General features: G+C 38.6%; 1 protein-coding gene across 1 annotated transcript in view; it reads left to right on the top strand.

Annotated features, from left to right (window-relative positions):
• Positions 1–3,479, top strand: part of LOC121972593 (G-type lectin S-receptor-like serine/threonine-protein kinase RKS1) — a 62,222-nt gene extending 58,743 nt beyond the window's left edge. Inside the window, exons 3-8 of the mRNA XM_042524246.1 lie at positions 1,666–1,797; positions 1,884–2,014; positions 2,108–2,318; positions 2,537–2,774; positions 2,881–3,031; positions 3,133–3,479. Of these exons, the coding sequence (XP_042380180.1) occupies positions 1,666–1,797; positions 1,884–2,014; positions 2,108–2,318; positions 2,537–2,774; positions 2,881–3,031; positions 3,133–3,474 (1,205 nt within the window). The 3' untranslated portion in view covers positions 3,475–3,479. The remainder of the gene's footprint in view (positions 1–1,665; positions 1,798–1,883; positions 2,015–2,107; positions 2,319–2,536; positions 2,775–2,880; positions 3,032–3,132) is intronic.
• Positions 3,480–18,431: the final 14,952 nt, after the last annotated feature.

The raw sequence follows: 18,431 nt of genomic DNA, 5'->3' as shown, positions 1-18,431 counted from the left end.
ATTAATTGTCTGTTGAAAAACTCAAACTAAAGAAGGAAACAAAGATCCGAAAACTACTCCTACTACAGGAGAGATCACTTACCTATGTGTTCTTGAACTTACAGCCAAGAAGAGAAGCTTCTAGGGTTTCAGAGGCTTGAAATCTCGGCCTCTTCTTCGTGCCTACGGGTTCTCCTCGACAAGAGGGGCTCGAATCTGTGAAGAGCTCACGGAATTACCCCTTGGTCGGCAACCGGAGACGAAGCTCTAGCTTTGGCTTCGTTTTCGCCCGAGCAGCGCCGTCGCACGCGAGAGAGGAGAGGATGAGAGGGTTTTGGTCGTGAGGAAATAACCCGATTCCTTTTTATACCAATGGGTATTCTCGGTTTTTGTTATTACTTAAATTTATTTCACCATCACTTTGATCACGAAACACCTGCTTGAGCGCTTGGCTATGACTGAATCTCTTTATTTTTTGCAACTTCTTTCTTTTGGTAAAAATACCAAACGAACTCCGAAAATTTTATAAAAATACTTTAAAAATTCCTAAAAATATCTAGAATATTCCTAAAACATTTCTAAATATTTATAAGCACTTTTAGAACTCCAAACAATGAAATTTGGGGTGTTATATTTTGTTGCTCAGATTTCTATCAGCATATCCAGCTCCTCTGTTGTTAAAGTCAAGATGGTGAGTTGTCCGGCGTCCTCCAGCTTTGCGCTTCGGTTACAGGTTACGTTCCCACAGATGGCACCAATGTGATCCTGTTCAAAAATTGTGAAGAAGGCTGGCCGGGGATGTGACTTCTGGGTTGGCTGCACGTAAACCTTGCTCCACTTTGCAACACAAGAATTGTTAGTGCCATGCCGAGGAAGGGGTCTCTGGCATTAGCCCTTCGACGCTCAAGTCAGTTATCGAAAAAATGAAAATGGCTGGAGCAACAGTGAATAGTGAATAATGCGTAACTCTGCCAGTGTTTGAACCCTCCCTTTTATATAGAACTCTTGTAGCTCACGTGCTCGCTTCCCAAGGCTGGTATACTTTCCTAAGTTTCCTATGAAAAGACTTGTTCTGAAGGTGCCTCTGACATCATACTTTAACAGAGCATGCAAATCATTGATGAGATAGTGGAAGATTCCACCGTACGATCCGCATGTTGACTATGTTTGGTGTCAACGACCCCATCTCCTAAAAGGATATTAGGAGATACAACAATGATTCTACTACTTGGTCGAGTGGGGTAGCCGCTCGGCTGAAGACTCGTCCGCTCGGTCAGCTCCGGCTGCTCTTCTTTGCATAATTGGGTATAGTAGATTGTATCCTCCTGACCGGGCAAGCGCTCAGCCTGCTTAACGTTCTGTCGATCCGTATTGAGCATCCTGCTGTATGGTCCCAACTGTTTGTCGATCAGGCATTGCCTGTCCGGTCGGCAATTGTAGCCGACTTCCGTTCGGCTACCATGGGTGAGTTCGTTGACTCTCTGACGTTGACTATTTGACTTTAACCTCCACGTTAGCGGCTGACCCCGCTTTTGACTCGAATTGGACGGGCTCCTCTTTACCACTGTATCAGAAGACAAATCAAATAATAAATTTGCTTTATTATCTGCCATTAACTTGTACCATGTTACAATTTCTCTTTGAGACATCTAATGAAATTTGTATCTATTTTCCATGTTTGCTTAGGAAAAAACAACACTGGGAGAAGAATTCTATTTATTGTCATCCCTATTGCTGCAACACTGTTATTCCTTTGTGCCTTTTTTATTTACCGTCAAAGAATAAAAGCAACAACACAAAGACAGAAACGACATGCTGGTATGGCTACTGAACTATTATTATATGGTGTTTGAACATATATATACCTGCTTATTCTTTACTATGGAAAATATTTTTTTTAACAGATCATACAGATCAACATGAAATAAGAGGTACAGAATCACTATTGTTTGATTTGGAGGCTATTAGGATAGCTACAGACAACTTCTCTGATAGAAATAAGTTGGGAGAAGGAGGATTTGGGTCTGTTTATAAGGTCAATCCTAAGATTTAAGGAATGCATTATATAACTGTGAATGATTCTTCCACTTGATAAATGAGTAATAATTCTGGTGACACTTGACAACAGGGAACACTGGAGAACGGAGAGCATGTAGCAGTAAAAAGACTTTCAAGAAGCTCTGGACAAGGACTAGATGAGTTGAAAAATGAAGTGTTTTTGGTTGCCAAACTTCGACACAGAAACCTTGTGCGGCTGTTGGGCTGTTGCTTAGATTCTGAGGAGAAACTACTTGTTTACAATTACCTTGCTAATACAAGTCTTGACAAATTTTTGTTTGGTATAGTTTCAGTCTTTGTTTTTGCATGACAATATCCTCAATTGATGGTTATCTAAGAGTTTGCTAATATAATGCCCTATTGTTCAATTCCATTATCTAATATATGTTCTGAGATTGATTGTGTTATATACAATGGGTTAAGATTACATGAATAGTTTGTCGTTCATTGCACATGATTGTTGAAATTAGTAACCAAATATTACATATGAATGGTGCAGATAATTCAAAGAGAGAACAGTTGGATTGGGCAAGAAGGTTTAAGATCATTGAGGGCATCAGTCGAGGACTTCTTTATCTTCATGAAGATTCACAGGTGAAGATCATTCATCGGGATTTAAAAGCCAGTAACATATTGTTAGATGCAAATATGGATCCCAAAATTTCAGATTTCGGTCTTGCGAAGCTTTTTGGTGCAGATGAAACCCATGGAATCACTAAAAGAATTGCTGGAACATTGTACGCAAACACTCTATTTATCATTGTTGACCAAATTTAGCACTTCAAATAAATAGAAAGTTTCTTAAAATAGAGAGTCTCAATGTGTTTTTCTTGTTAATGACAGTGGATATATATCACCGGAATATGCCACTCATGGTCTATTCTCAGTTAAATCAGATGTGTATAGCTATGGTGTGTTAGTCTTGGAGATCCTAATTGGTCGGAAGAATAGTGGTCACCGAGGATCTGAATATCCAATTGAACTTGTTACTCATGTAAGTATTAATCCTCCCTTTGATTGAGTGATATGAATTTGATACACAATTTATATATTAAAATGAAGTTCTTAACTACACATGCTATCATCTCATTTTAGGTGGTCTGGCGACATTGGACCCAAGGAAGTGCCTTGCAAGTGGTTGATCAAGATCTAGTTGAACAATGTCAAGCTCAACAAATATTAAGGTGCATACATATAGGGTTACTATGCGTGCAAGATGATCCCATTCAAAGACCCACCATGGCCAATGTTGTGCTTATGCTCAACAATCACTTTGTCGGCCTTCCCACACCTTTAGCACCAGCATTTCTCGGTAGCTGTAATACCACCATTGAATCAAATGGCGTTCCAAGGAGAGAGAATTCCAACGGAAGCAAGGGAATTCTAATGAAAAATTCTGAAAATAATGTCTCAATCTCTGAGTTGGAGCCTAGATAGTAGGAAAGTTCACTTCATTTATATATATATATATATATATATATATATATATATATATATATATATATATATATATATATATATATATATATATATATAACTGAGTCTTGATTGATTTGCCAAGATTATGTTTCAAGTTTATGCTTATTTATGTAAAGTTTAACTGAATGTTTAGCTTTAGGTTTATTCTAATATGTATTTGATCTAGTTTATATAGTGATTCGTAGTTAAAAGGCCAAAAGAAACTATTTTGCTTGCTTAAACTAACTGAGGATCAAATGTAAGCATTCAAATGCCTAGATTGCATTAGAATCCAGCACAAGGGCACATCAGGTAGGTAAGGAGTCGACTAAAGATATTCTCAATGTTAAGGAATCAACCAATAAGAAAGATTAACCCTATTTTATACATGATCTCCACCTCAAAGGCAGGTAAGGTTATCTCTGAAGGAGGAGAAGCCACTTTGAAAGGCTATCAGTGAAGTGATCAGCTGCCTTGGAATGAGTAATGCACTTGATTAGTCATGATAAAGAATACTAGTTTTGCAGCTTTGACAAGAAATTATCTAATCTATTCTTTGTTTAAAGTTCTAATAACTAGATTGTATATATTGAATGACTCAAACCAAATAAATGAAAATGCCAAGCTAGAAAGATCCTATCATTTTTATAGTTTAATTATGATTAATTAAGATTTCTTTTAGATACATACCAGACGAAGACTGACGAAGAACAACTCAAGCTGTTGTTGCTATAATTTCTAGCAACTGGTAAAGAAAGAGCTGCATCTTGGCCATGGAAATTTAATGATTTGCATTGCTTGCGCCTGCAATCTACTACTGCGTTTGTTTGACAAAGTTCCTCTAGTTCTATAAATATATTTCAATTTTTAACACCTTTAAGTTTGTTGATAAACCAGGAAGTCTCTAATCCACAGACTTGTCTACATCACTGTGGAAATAGAATTCTTAAGTCAATAGTATATTTTTCGCATAGCGTTGGCTCTAAATAATTATTATCAGATTTAAAAATTGAAATGAAAAGTTCTTGTCAATCCTTTTCAATAATTATGACCATGCGTTCACCTTGTTTATAGCCTGTTTGGAATGATATGGAATTCAATTCCTTTTAGAATTAGAATTGAATTCCATGCTTTGGAATGACTTTTTAGCTAAAAATTGATATGGAATTCAATTCCAATTCCATCAAACAAGGTAAAAATAAATCACACCTCTTTATATGTGATTTAGATAAAGAATTCAATTCTCCATATTATGTCCATTGTACCCCCATTCTCTCTTCTTTGTAAAAAAAGAAAAAAAAAAAAAGAGAGAAGGATAAAATGGTAAAACATAAGAATTCCATAACTTAAGTTACAATTCATTCCAAACATGAGAATTGAATTCAATTCCTTATGGAATTCAATTCATAATGGAATTCAATTCAATTCCATGACTTAAGTTATTTCCAAACAGGGTGTTAGAGATAGCATAGCAAGATTTAAAACGGTTCAGCATTAACCATTCAAAACTCGAATATACAGTTATGTCGGATTGACCATCTAAAAATAGAACAGAAAAGGCAAATAAAACTAAATCAAATCAAATAAAAGAACTATGAAAAAATTGGTTTCTTTTCCATTTTAGATCGATTTAGGTGTAAAATGCATATATGTCAAAATGGTAAACCAATTAATATATCATTTGATGAGTCTTTTGCATGAAAAATTAAAATACATTTTATTTTCATATTAAGTTTGGTTTTGAAAGCCTAACATTTTTGGTTCAGGTCAACTTGGGTTTGAAATTTTTTACAATGCCAATTCAATTTGGTATAAACTTGTTTAGTAAATAGATAAATGAATCATGTCGACTCAAGTACTATGAATTAAAGTTAATTAAGCGTGTGATACCTAGCGGAAAAAATTGTTTTTTCAATCGAGCAAAGTATAACCAAATTTGGATTTGCAATACAACTTAACATTAGTTTCACAGAAGCGAGGAATTGATGCTTTGCGGCAATACGTGTGAAGGGCTGGCTGATGATAAGACTCTCTTTTTTATTTTTTTATTTTTTTTAAAAAAAGTGTGTTTTTCTTCATAAAAATATTTTAATTAAATCAATTATTCTCGGCGTTACATGAACTGGGTCGTCGACTCCATATTTGTTCCATAATTACGATAATTTATCAAAAGGCGCATATAGAGATCTAAATTTATCAAAAGACGTACAGTACTTTGGTATTTACCAAAAAATGCACTTTTTTAAATGCATTTCCTATTTTACCCTCCTGACAATTTGACTTTTTCTACTGTTTTTCTTTTCCACTATATTTCCCTCTCTCTTTTTTTTTATATCAACATACAAAACATATGAATAACATTAGTCTATTTTTTAATAACATTTTAATACATTTGAAGAAACAAAAATAAACAATGAATAGCATATTTGAACTCCTTGCAATTTCAGAAATCCACTGGAACTAAAATAAATGTAATCGGAGCTCTCTAGGTTGATCAATGAGTTTCGATCAAAACCCACTAATGGACCTAGAGAACTCCGATTGCACCCATTTTAGTTTCTATAGATTTCTAAAATTGCAAGGAGTTCACATATGATGTCCATTATTTATTTTGACTTTTCATAGATGTTAACATGTAAAATGAAAGAATCATCAAAAACACCAACGTTATCATATCAGGCTTAACGTGAGCCTGATATGGAATCATATCAGGCCCAACGTAAGCCTGATATGAAATCATATTAAGCCCAACTTGGAAAGCCAAATTATGGTACATTGGTACAAAGCATACTTTGAACTGTATATTGGATCAGTCATTGTGGAAGCCGAAAAAGGAAATTTCCAGCCGAAGTTACAAAAATGTATTGATTTTTTCAGTATTGCAATACATTTATCACAAGATAATAAACTTTTCAGAGAATTCCATTATTTAAAGGCTGATTTACCTAATAGAAGAACTACATATTAAACCATGAAAATGCTTTATAGAATGACTATCTAGTGCTTCAAATGATTAAAATGAAACACAGATTTAATGATCTACCTGATATATATCAAATTTTTAGAAAATTTTCAATAAGCAAGACAAAAGCAAAGATCTTTACCGTTCAAATATCATATAATACCATAGAAAATAAACAGAACATGGAAATCCATGTTTTCCAATAAAAAAAAGATAATTGGGTTGCACATCTAATGGCAGGTATAGAATAATTCGGAGTGGATAAAGTCATAATTAACCTCATTCATGTATATCATCAAGACAAACTTACAACATTTCCACCATCTACTTATGATACAGTACAAAATCCATTTCCAAACTAACAATTAAGTGTGAATTGCTGCCAATATGTTACATGATAACTAACAATTTTATATCATCCAGGATGCAGCAATAGAGCAAATTGCTGCAAGTTTCTTTCATATAGCTTCACTCTTTAAGTGTGAATATCAACATATGACTTTAACTCAATAATTATATACTACAATATTGCATCAGCACCAACAGATGCCTCAGTCTCTGACTAACTAGATATTAGAATAGAACACCTAATAGCTGATTACATTAGAGCGACCATTTTCAAGAATGAGATTAAGATCCACGTGGGCCTGATATGAAATCATATCAGGCCCAACTTTCATCAACGCTGGAGAAGTTTTATAGGTCCACCCAGAATTGGCTGATCATCATAGGTATTTATTTTGTTAATGGTTCTATTGACTGCTACATTGACTTAATTTTTAGGACTAGTGCAAATTATAAAGAATTTAGCAAAAAACGATGATACTGCAATCAGAAGGTCTAGTTTCTTAATATGATATTTTCTAAATCTTGTGTATCACTTGAATGTTACCTTCTTATAGGCATTGTGCTATGGAGTTTTAAATCAAGTATTCTTGGTCATTCTCTCACTTGTGGTCTACCTCTATGTCCCTGTGTGCATGCCAATGACTTTTATTTTAGGTTTAGGGAGAAATAAGCTTTTGAAAGCGATCTGTTTTCATGTTCTGATGATAACTTTCATATTTACATGACTGACTTCATTGTTCTTCCATACATATAACTTCTCCAGCGTTGATGAAAGTTGGGTCTGATATGATATCATATCAGGGCCACGTTGGGCCTGATATGATTCCATATCAGGTCCAATGTGGGCTTTTTAGACGATTATTTGATTTTATATATTAATATCTATTAAAAGTTGAAATAAATAATTGACATCATATTTGAACTCCTTGCAACATCAGAAATTCATAGGAACTGAAATGAGTTTAATCGGAGCTCCCTAAGTCCATCATTGAGTTTCGATCAAAACCGATTGATGGACCTAGGGAGTTCCGATTGCATACATTTCAATTCTTATGGATTTCTGATGTTGCAAGGAGTTCAAATATGATGTCCATTATTTATTTTGGCTTTTTATAGATGTTAATATATAAAATCAAAGAATCGACAAAAAAATCCATGTTGTGTGGGTCTGATATGGAATGATATCAGGCCTAACGTGGGCGTTTTTGACGATTCTTTCATTTTACATGTTAATATCTATGAACAACCAAAATAAATAATGGACACCATATTTGAACTTCTTGTAATTTCAGAAATCCATAGAAATTGAAATGGGTGCAATCGGAGCTCTCTAGGTCCATCAGTGGGTTTTGACCGAAACACACTAATCGACCTAGAGAGCTCCGATTACATTCATTTTAGTTCTAGTGAATTTCTAAAATTACAAGAAATTCAAATATACTATTCATTATTTATTTTTACTTCTTCAAAAATATTAAAATGTTATTAAAAATAGACTAATGTTATTCATATATTTTGCGTGCTAATATAAAAAAGAGACGAGAGAGGAGAGAGAGAAATATAGTGGAGAAAAGAAAAACAATAGAAAAAGTCAAATTGTCAGGAGGGTAAAATAGAAAATACATTTAAAAAAGTGTATTTTTGATAAATACTAAAATAGCGTATGTCTTTTGATAAATTTAGATCTCTAGATGCGTCCTTTAATAAATTACCGCTTATTTTTCTAATCGATGTTGAATTACTCAACAATTCTCAACTTTCCAAATTAGCCACGCACAAAGTTCTCTCAAGCTTCCAAACATTTATGAATATATGAATTAATGATAAACTTGTACCATCAGAATTTTATTTTATTTTATATTTTAAAATTTAAATTATCAAATTAGTGTCTAACAAAGATTAATGACATTTTTAAACCGAGCTTGGCGTAAGCTCATATAGAGTCGTTTCTGGTCAAACATGATATATACGTGGATATAGATATAGATTGAATTAACATATTAATTAAAATGTCTATATTAAATTCCATTTTATACTTTTTTTGTTTTTTTCCCAAACGAAAAAATGAAACAGTATACATAATATGTAAATAATGAACCGTAGTTATAAAATAAATAAATAAATAAATATAGTGTCTTATTTCGATTGATTTGGAACATAAGAGCTTTTGATTTTTGATTTTTGCATACCCATAATTTTTTTCAAACACAGGCAAGTCAATTAACTACACTTTCTGTTCTGTTATCCAATTTTGAAAATTAAGATGTTAAATCGAGGCTTTTGTCACGACTTGTAGCAAATCTAAAAGGCAATACACCATATTAGATTGTAGGTGGAAGTAGGGTTGGTAGTTGTATTAGTTGCAACGTTAGTTAGATGATGAAGGGATATCTTTTCATCTTCATCTTCATCTTCATCTTCTTTCATAATGTGTCATCAAAGTATTGATTTGTAATCGATGCTTTTTTCTTATATAATGAAAACAATCGGAGAGAGAGGAAGAGGGTGATCAATGTGTGTTCAGTTGAAGCGATAGTGGGCAAAGGAGAACATTAGGACGAAAGAGATTTGGTTTGTAGAGAATTTGAGGAGGTTCCAAACGGTGATCTTCTCAGCGACAGAAGCAGCATATTCATCTGCGTCTTCTTCGATTTCTTTTTAGGAGATCACTGAGTTGTTAGCATTTTTACATTGTGTTTGTTTCATGCTATCAAAAACTATATTGGTATCAGAGCAAATTAGTTTTTTTGAAAGTATGATGATCCTGTCCAGAATCTGAGTCAGACAGATTGTTGAGTGAGGTGGATGGAATGTTGACCAAATCGCGACGTCCCAGAGGGGGGAGGGGTATGCTGTACCCTGGCCGAGGGGGGCACCCTCAGATGGATCAGTGAGCTGGTTGAGACGCTACTTGAGTTGTTGTGACCTGGAAGAGCAGGTGATCTGAGCCGAATGAAGAGCTGGATTTGACAACACGGAGCCGTACGCGATGACACAAAATCGAATGCGACCTCGGTACGCAGGCCGAGATATAACATCAGCACATATGCCAACATAAGACATCATCACGCAAATCAAGGTAAGATATCGGCACGTAGGCCGGGAGATGATTGCGGCACATAGGCCAGGCTGTGACAATGGAACGTAGGTCGGAACATGACACGCAAATCAGATCAGTGTGAAGGTCTGGACATAGCACACACAAATTGGCGCGAAGGCCGGAACACAACGGAAGTGGAACGCCATCAGATCGGCTACAATGGGGCCTACGACCGCAGTAGCTGAATCTGTGCTTGGGAGCAATGGTAGGAGAGGGGGTTCTGGCGAAGCCGAAAGCGAGGGTGTAGGTCCGGAAATGGGGGTAGCTAATGTTGGTGTGCGGGGAGGAGGCGGTGCCCCTTGGGTTGGCGCCGACGCTATCCGGAAGAGGGGAAGGCAGTAGGCCTCAGTGCTCTTTACGACGTCGGCGCTGTCCGAAAGGGGAGAGGGCGGTGCGCATGAGAGGAAAAGGGAAAGGATGGTGCGGCCACTGGTTGGCAAGGCTGCAACGGCCAGTGAGGCGTGTGCGACACCGGGGCTGTGGTGCATCTCAAGTGAGTGAAGAGATAAGAAGAGGGTGCGGCTTCAGCGCGAAGAGGCAATGTGAGGAGGCGTTGGACGGAGAGACGGCGTGAACTTAGCCTCATGACGGAGGCGTGCATGAGGTCCTGGCGACAATGTCTTCCTGCAAGAGAGCGAGGTGGAGATAGAGAAGAGGAGGGGCAGAGGTGGCGTCGAATGGTGGCAACCCCCGCCCCCTTTTCCGGCCGATGGTTAAGGGGAGTACTGTTGGATTTTTCGGGCCGCAAAAACCGCTTTTTCGCGTCGCGGAAACCCCGAATTACCCTAGCCAACGGATCTCATGCGAAGAAAACTTTTCAAAAACGATACGAGTATGAGTTTACAACTTAGATCTACTCCTAGATCTACATGAAGAAGAATTATACCTTCGAAGCGTGCCTTTCGCGTATCCCGCTCGTCCAAAACGCCGGATCTCGAGAGTATCAAGATAGATACCCCTCTAGAAGTATCCACACGAACACGTAGGTGGAGAAAAACACACAAAGAGGTGTGCTAGCACCTATTTGTGGTTCGGCCAAGATGAGGAGGAGAAGGAGAGGAAGAGAGCTCCAAGAGGAAGAAGGAAGAAAATGCACACTTAAATGAAAAATTGAATTCCCATTCAAAACCAAAAGTGGCCGGCCACTTCCCATAGTGTAACCCCCCATTAAATGCAATTAATGTGAAGTTATTAAGAAAATGACTTTGTAACTTCCATGAGGTGGCACCCATGATGATGTGGAGTAACATCATTGGTCCACTTCAATGCCAACTCACCAATGAGGTGACATAAAGTCAAGTCTAACTTGACTTTTCATCTTCCTCTCAAATCAAGTCAAACTTGACCAAATCTCTTCCATGGTTGATCTAATCTAACCATTTGATTCAAGCCAACTTAATATAATGAATCTAATTCATTAAATTAAATTGATCTAATGAGTCATAATCTAAATTAGACTCATTGTATACATGAATCAACTTGAGTCTAACTCAATTAGCCCAATTTGGATTACTCTTAATCCAATTGGATCCATCAAATGAATCAAGTCCTCTTGGTTCATCATATGAACCTAATCTCCATCTAATTGTCCTAAGTGTGTGACCCTATAGGTTCTTATAACGTTGGCAATGCCCTAAACCCATTTAGGAGCATAAGTAATGAGCGGTATCTAGCAACACATCATTACTACCCAAGTTACAAGAATGTCGAGATCCAACATCACCTTGTGACTACTAATTGTGACTCCTCACATTATATGACAAGTGTCCTTCTATCCTAGACATCTAGATTGGTCAATGTGAGGCATAGACCGTGTCATCCTCTGACCAATCTAAATCTTGAACTCCAAGTAGACTCACTAAATCAAATGGGCTCAATATCCTATATTGACTCATTTGGGCATGGCCATGCACTTCGTGGTCTCACTCTATCAAGAATACCGATGTCTCTCCCGTCATATAGGAGGGATAGATCCCATCTACATCACTCACATCTCTCTGCATAATTTGTTATATACCCAGTAATCGCCTTTATAGTCCACCCAGTTACGGGTGACGTTTGACGAAACCAAAGTACATAACTCCTTATGTAGGGAACCATGGTGACTTCAAGTCTAAGGACTATTAGTCATATTAATAGCCACATGAGAAAGTATATGACACTCATATAACGATCCATGATACTTTCTCATGGCGGGTCATTCAGTATACATTCTCTAATGTATACCCATGTGTCAACTTGATATCTCTATATCCATGACTTGTGAGATCAAGTCATCGAGTTGACCTACATGCTAGTCTTATTGCATTAACATTGTCCCTGAATGTTAATACTCGACTAGGAATGATTAAGAGTAGTGTTTCCTATATCATCTCACTATCGGTTCAACTAACCGATTGATATAGGTGAGAACCATCTACTCAAGGACATTATTATACTTAGTTTATTTGGCACAAATACAAGTAAGTATAATAACCAAAATCCAAATGCCTTTACTTATATAGAATATGATACAATAAGTCCAAAATACAATCATCTAATGATTGGCTCTAGGGCTCTAGCTAATAATCTCCCACTAGCACTAGTGCCAATCAGTGTAGGCTCTAAGCCCAAATGACCTAGTGTGACCATCATGCTTCTTCTGTGCCAAAGCCTTGGTCAAGGGATCTGCGATGATAGCCTCTGTAGGTACTCTGCAAATCTTCACATCTCCTCTCTCGATGATCTCTCGAATGAGATGGAAGCGCCGTAGTATGTGTTTGGTCCGCTGGTGTGAGCGAGGTTCCTTCGCCTGTGCTATAGCTCCATTGTTGTCACAATAGAGCTCAATAGGGTCAGCAATGCTAGGAACCACCCTAAGTTCAGTGATGAACTTGCGAATCCAAACTGCCTCCTTTGCTGCCTCTGATGCATCAATGTACTCGGCCTCTGTTGTAGAATCAGCTACTGTGTCCTGCTTCGAACTCTTCCAGCTGACAGCACCACCATTACGGAAGCTAGCATCACTGTAACCCTTTACAGCTAGCTTATCATTGCCTCCATATATCAAGAAATATTCTTTAGTCCTTCTTAAATACTTAAGAATATTCTTGACCGCTATCCAGTGACTGGTATCTGCTCGTCATGCTCAAAGCATACGAGACATCAGGTCGAGTACATAGCATGGCGTACATGATCGATCCTATGGCTGAGGCATATGGGATCTGATCCATGCGGTCTCTCTCCTCTCTAGAAGAGGGACCTTGAGTCTTCGAAAGACTCACGCCATGTGACATTGGCAGAAATCCCTTCTTGGAGTTCTGCATGACAAACCGAAGGAGTACCTTGTCAATGTATGTACTCTGACTTAGGCCAAGCAATCTCTTAGATCTATCTCTATAGATCTGTATCCCTAGAATGCGGGATGCTTCACCTAAGTCCTTCATTGAGAAGCAACTCCCTAACCAAGTCTTGACAGACTGAAGCATAGGGATGTCCTTCCCAATGAGTAGTATGTCATCCACATACAATATGAGGAAGACAACTATATCCCCTACAACCTTCTTGTAGACACAAGGCTCATCTTCGTTCTTGATGAAACCAAACTGTTTGATTGCATCATCGAATCGAAGATTCCAGCTCCGAGAAGCTTGCTTTAGTCCATAAATGGACCTATGCAGCTTGCATACTCTGCTAGTATGCTGTGGATCTACAAAACCCTTAGGTTGTGTCATGTACACATCCTCGAGTAGGGTTCCATTTAGAAACGCGGTTTTGACATCCATCTGCCATATCTCATAGTCATGGTAGGCTGCAATAGCAAGCATGATCCGAATGGACTTAAACATCGCTACTAGAGAAAATGTTTCATCATAGTCAATATCATGAATCTGCTTGAAACCTTTAGCTACCAAGCGACCCTTATAGATAAGTCTATCCATGTCAGTCTTTCTCTTAAAGACCCACTTGCACCCAATGGATTTTACCCCTTCAGGTGGATCAACCAAAGTCCATACTTGGTTGGTGTCCATGGATTCCATTTCGGATCTCATGGCCTCTAGCCATTTCTCGGAATCTGGTCTCATCACAGCTTCCTGATAGGTGGTAGGCTCATCCTCTATGAGCACAATGTCATCATGGTCAGGCAAGAGAAATGAGTATCTCTCAGGCTGACGACGTACCCTATCAGACCTGCGAAGATGTATGTCTACTTGAACCGGTTGTTGTTCCTCAACTCCTTGTGGAACAACATCATCCATAACACTTTGTGGTTCCAGTTCAATTTCCATCGAGGCATCAGTGCTATTGTTCGCATCTTGAACTTCTTCAAGATCAAACGCGCTCCCACTAGTCTTTCTAGAAACAAAGTCCCTTTCTAGAAAGACCCCAGTCTTTGCCACAACTACCTTGTGCTAACTGGAAATGTAGAAGTAATATCCCTTAGTATCCTTGGGATATCCGATAAAATAGCACTTGTCGGATTTGGCTCCTAACTTGTCTGAGACTTGACGTCGAACGTAAGCCTCACAACCCCAAATCCTCATGAAAGACACCTGGGCATCTCTCCGAGTCCATATCCTATATGGTGTCTTTATCATGGCCTTGGATGGAACTCGGTTGAGTATAAAAGCTGCCGTGTCTAGAGCATAACCCCAAAGGTATGTCGGAAGATCTGTGTGACTCATCATAGATCGCACCATATCTAATAGGGTACGATTCCTCCTTTCGGATACACCATTCCACTGTGGTGTTCCAGGAGGAGTGAGTTGGGATAGAATCCCACACTCAGCTAGATAGTCACGAAACTCATGGCTAAGGTATTCTCCACCTCGATCGGATCAAAGTATCTTAATACTCTTGCCAAGCTGGTTCTGTACTTCATTCTTGAATTCTTTGAACTTTTCAAAGGATTCAGACTTATGTGTCATCAAGTACACATAACCATATCTCAAGTCATCAGTAAATGTGATGAAGTACCTATAACCGCCTCTAGCAGCAACATTGAAAGGGCCACATACATCACTATGTATGAGTCCTAACAAATCAGTCGCTCTCTCGCTGTGCCCACTAAAGGGAGTCTTGGTCATCTTGCCTCGTAGGCATGACTCGCATACCTCATATGATTCAAAATCAAATAAGTCCAGCATACCATCCTTATGGAGCTGGGATAAGCGCTTGTCATTTATATGACCTAAGCGACAGTGCGAGAGGTAGGTTTGGTTCATGTCATTAGACTTGAACCTCTTGGTATTTACGTTATAGATAGGGCTCTCAAGGTCTAGAATATAGAGTCCGTTTATCAGAGGTGCACTACAATAGAACATATCGTTTAAATAGACGGAACAACATTTGTTCTTTATAGTAAACGAGAAACCTTTCTTGTCCAAACAAGAAACTGAAATAATGTTCTTAGTTAATGCAGGCACATAACAACAATCGTCTAACTCTAGTACAAGCCCAGAGGGCAGAGATAAAAAGTAAGTCCCTACAGCAACAGCAGCAACCCGTGCTCCATTGCCTACTCGTAGGTCCACCTCGCCCTTTGTCAATGCCCTGCTATTTCTCAGCGCCTGCACATCAGTACAAATGTGAGAAGCACATCCAGTATCTAATACCCATGATGTAGAAATAGATAGATTGACTTCTATAACATATATACCTGAAGTGGAAGTCTCACTTCGCTTCTTCTTAAGATCCTCCAAGTATACCTTGCAGTTCCTCTTCCAGTGCCCGGACTGCAGTGGAAGCAGGTAGCATCCTTGGCGACCCCTCCTTTCGGCTTCAGTGCCTTGCCTTTTCCCTTGGCTTGGGATTTTCCCTTGCCTTTGAGCTTGCCCTTGCCCTTATGTTTCTGAACCATCAGAACAGTGTTGGGCTTAGCCTTCTTAAGGTTTAGCTCAGCAGTTCTTAACATGCTAAGCAGCTCGGGCAGTGGCTTGTCAATCTCGTTCATATTGTAGTTTAGAATGAACTGACTATAGCTATCCGGCAAGGATTGCAAGATCAGATCAGTGGCCAGCTCTTGGCCAAGTGGGAACCCCAACCTTTGTAGGTTCTCTATGTACCCAATCATTTTGAGTACATATGGGCCTACAGGAGCCCCGTCTGACATCTTGCACTGAAACAGTGCCCTTGAGATCTCAAATCTCTCATGCCTCGCTTGTCCTTGATATAGTTGACGAAGATGTTCAACCATATCGTAAGCGCCCATTAACTCGTGTTGCTTCTGAAGCTCAGAGTTCATGGTCGCGAGCATTAGACAGGACACATCTAATGCGTCATCTTGATGCTTCTTGAAAGTATCTCTATCTGCTCGCGTGGCAGTGGCAGGAGGAGCCTCCGCACAGTTTACGTTCCTGAGTGAGAACTATTCTCAGGTTCCTGTACCAGTCCAGGAAGTTTGCTCCATTGAGCTTGTCCTTCTCAAGGGCAGATCACAGGGAGAAAGTGTTCGTATTTGACGTCATGGTTATCTACAACAGAATAAAAGCAGAAATAAATATCATATTCTTAATCATTTAATTAGACCTTTAACTAAATGATGCTTCCACTGAATTCTATAATTCATGTGGGACAAGATCCACATCATACTAACCCTTGAGTTAGCTTTGGCTAATACGCCCAAGACTTAGTATGATCGGTAGGTAACGATTACCAATTACATCTCTATGCAACTCTTGTTTATAGGATGAAACCCGCATTTATATTAAAACTCGAGTTAGCTTTGGCTAATACGCCCGAGAATTAATATAAACGTGATTTTGTCCTACCTTTCCAACCATTGGAAGAATGCCTATAGTTGTACTCGATCCAATCGAGTAAACTAGGAATACTCAATCTAATTGAGTTTGTACTCGCTCATGCGTTGATAGGAGGGACCAAGATTGTCCCTCCGTACCCTACCAAGATAGTATGTGTTGCTCTACTTTGACAGATTCAACAACATCATGCGATCGAGGTAGTGGTAGGTATCACGGCATGGTAGGCATTTTGAGTTGTCGTGATTTAGATCTAATCTAAATGATGTTGTATCATATACATGAAATAGATCTAATCTAATCGATAGAGTGCATCTTGTACACGATGTAGATCTAATCTAATCGTAAGGGTGCATCTTGTGCACGATTTAGATCTAATCTTAATCGCTAGGCACTAATTAATTACTTAATTAAACATGCATCATATACACAAGTAATTAACTAAGTTTTGTGATTAGTCATGGCCCTACTACGATCTTCTCAAGCCAATGAGAAGATCGGATGGTCAACCTAAGGTCAACTTCTCAAGCGCCTTCCTTTTGACCACCTTGTGTTGCTCGCGCCTTCCTCGTAACTCCGTCTCGAGTGGACCTTCCACAGCTCCAATTTTGTACATTACAATTTTTGAAACTCGAGTTATATTCGAGTCTAAATCTAATTACAACCAGAATAAAAGGAAGGCACGACGCGCAGGTCGCGAAAAATAAAATAAAATTACAAGCACGCACAACACATAACGGCACGCAGGCCGTATTATGAATTACAACACAATATCCAAATCTAATTTGGGTCATTTGGGCCATGACTGTTACAAAATTAATATATAATTCAAAATTATATATTTATGTAATTTTTCTTTAATTTTTCATAATTTTACAGATTTTATGAGTAAATTTTTCCCGGCGGTCCCGATTAGCGATTTCAGGCGCAATCGCGGAGCAAATCCCCTTGCGGGGTTAGGGGCAGTACCCCTACCCGCGATATAACCATCGCGAGTTGCTCCTAAGCGATCCAAGAGCGCCTTATCCCGCTGTCCCAAAAAGATTTGGGTCAAAACGATGTCGTTTCGGGAAAAACTTCTCGGTAGTCGAAGCCTACAAGTGTATAAACACTTGTGCTTCGCTTCTACGAGAAAAATTACTCTTAAAACTATAAAAATCATAAATTTACAGAAATGTACAGAAGCTTTAATTTTTCATAAAAATCAAATTAAACTCATACAAGCTTCACACGTGGCTCTGATACCACTGTTGGGTTTTTCGGGTCGCGAAAACCGCTTTTTCGCGTCGCGGAAACCCCGAATCACCCTAGCCAATGGATCTCGCGCGAAGAAAACTTTTCAAAAACGATACGAGTATGAGTTTACAACTTAGATCTACTCCTAGATCTACAAGAAGAAGAATTATACCTTCGAAGCGTGCCTTTCGCGTATCCCGCTCGTCCAAAACGCCGGATCTCGAGAGTATCAAGATAGATACCCCTCTAGAAGTATCCACACGAACACGTAGGTGGAGAAAAATACACAAAGAGGTGTGCTAGCACCTATTTGTGATTCGGCCAAGATGAGGAGGAGAAGGAGAGGAAGAGAGCTCCAAGAGGAAGAAGGAAGAAAATGCACACTTGAATGAAAAATTGAATTCCCATTCAAAACCAAAAGTGGCCGGCCACTTCCCATAGTGTAACCCCCCATTAAATGCAATTAATGTGAAGTTATTAAGAAAATGGCTTTGTAACTTCCATGAGGTGGCACCCATGATGATGTGGAGTAACATCATTGGTCCACTTCAAT

This window comes from Zingiber officinale, chromosome 4A (assembly GCF_018446385.1).
Source record: "Zingiber officinale cultivar Zhangliang chromosome 4A, Zo_v1.1, whole genome shotgun sequence".
In the NCBI taxonomy this organism is placed as follows: Eukaryota; Viridiplantae; Streptophyta; class Magnoliopsida; order Zingiberales; family Zingiberaceae; genus Zingiber; species Zingiber officinale.
The sequence above is the reverse complement of the archived record's forward strand: the minus strand, read 5'-3'. Positions and strand labels throughout refer to the sequence as shown.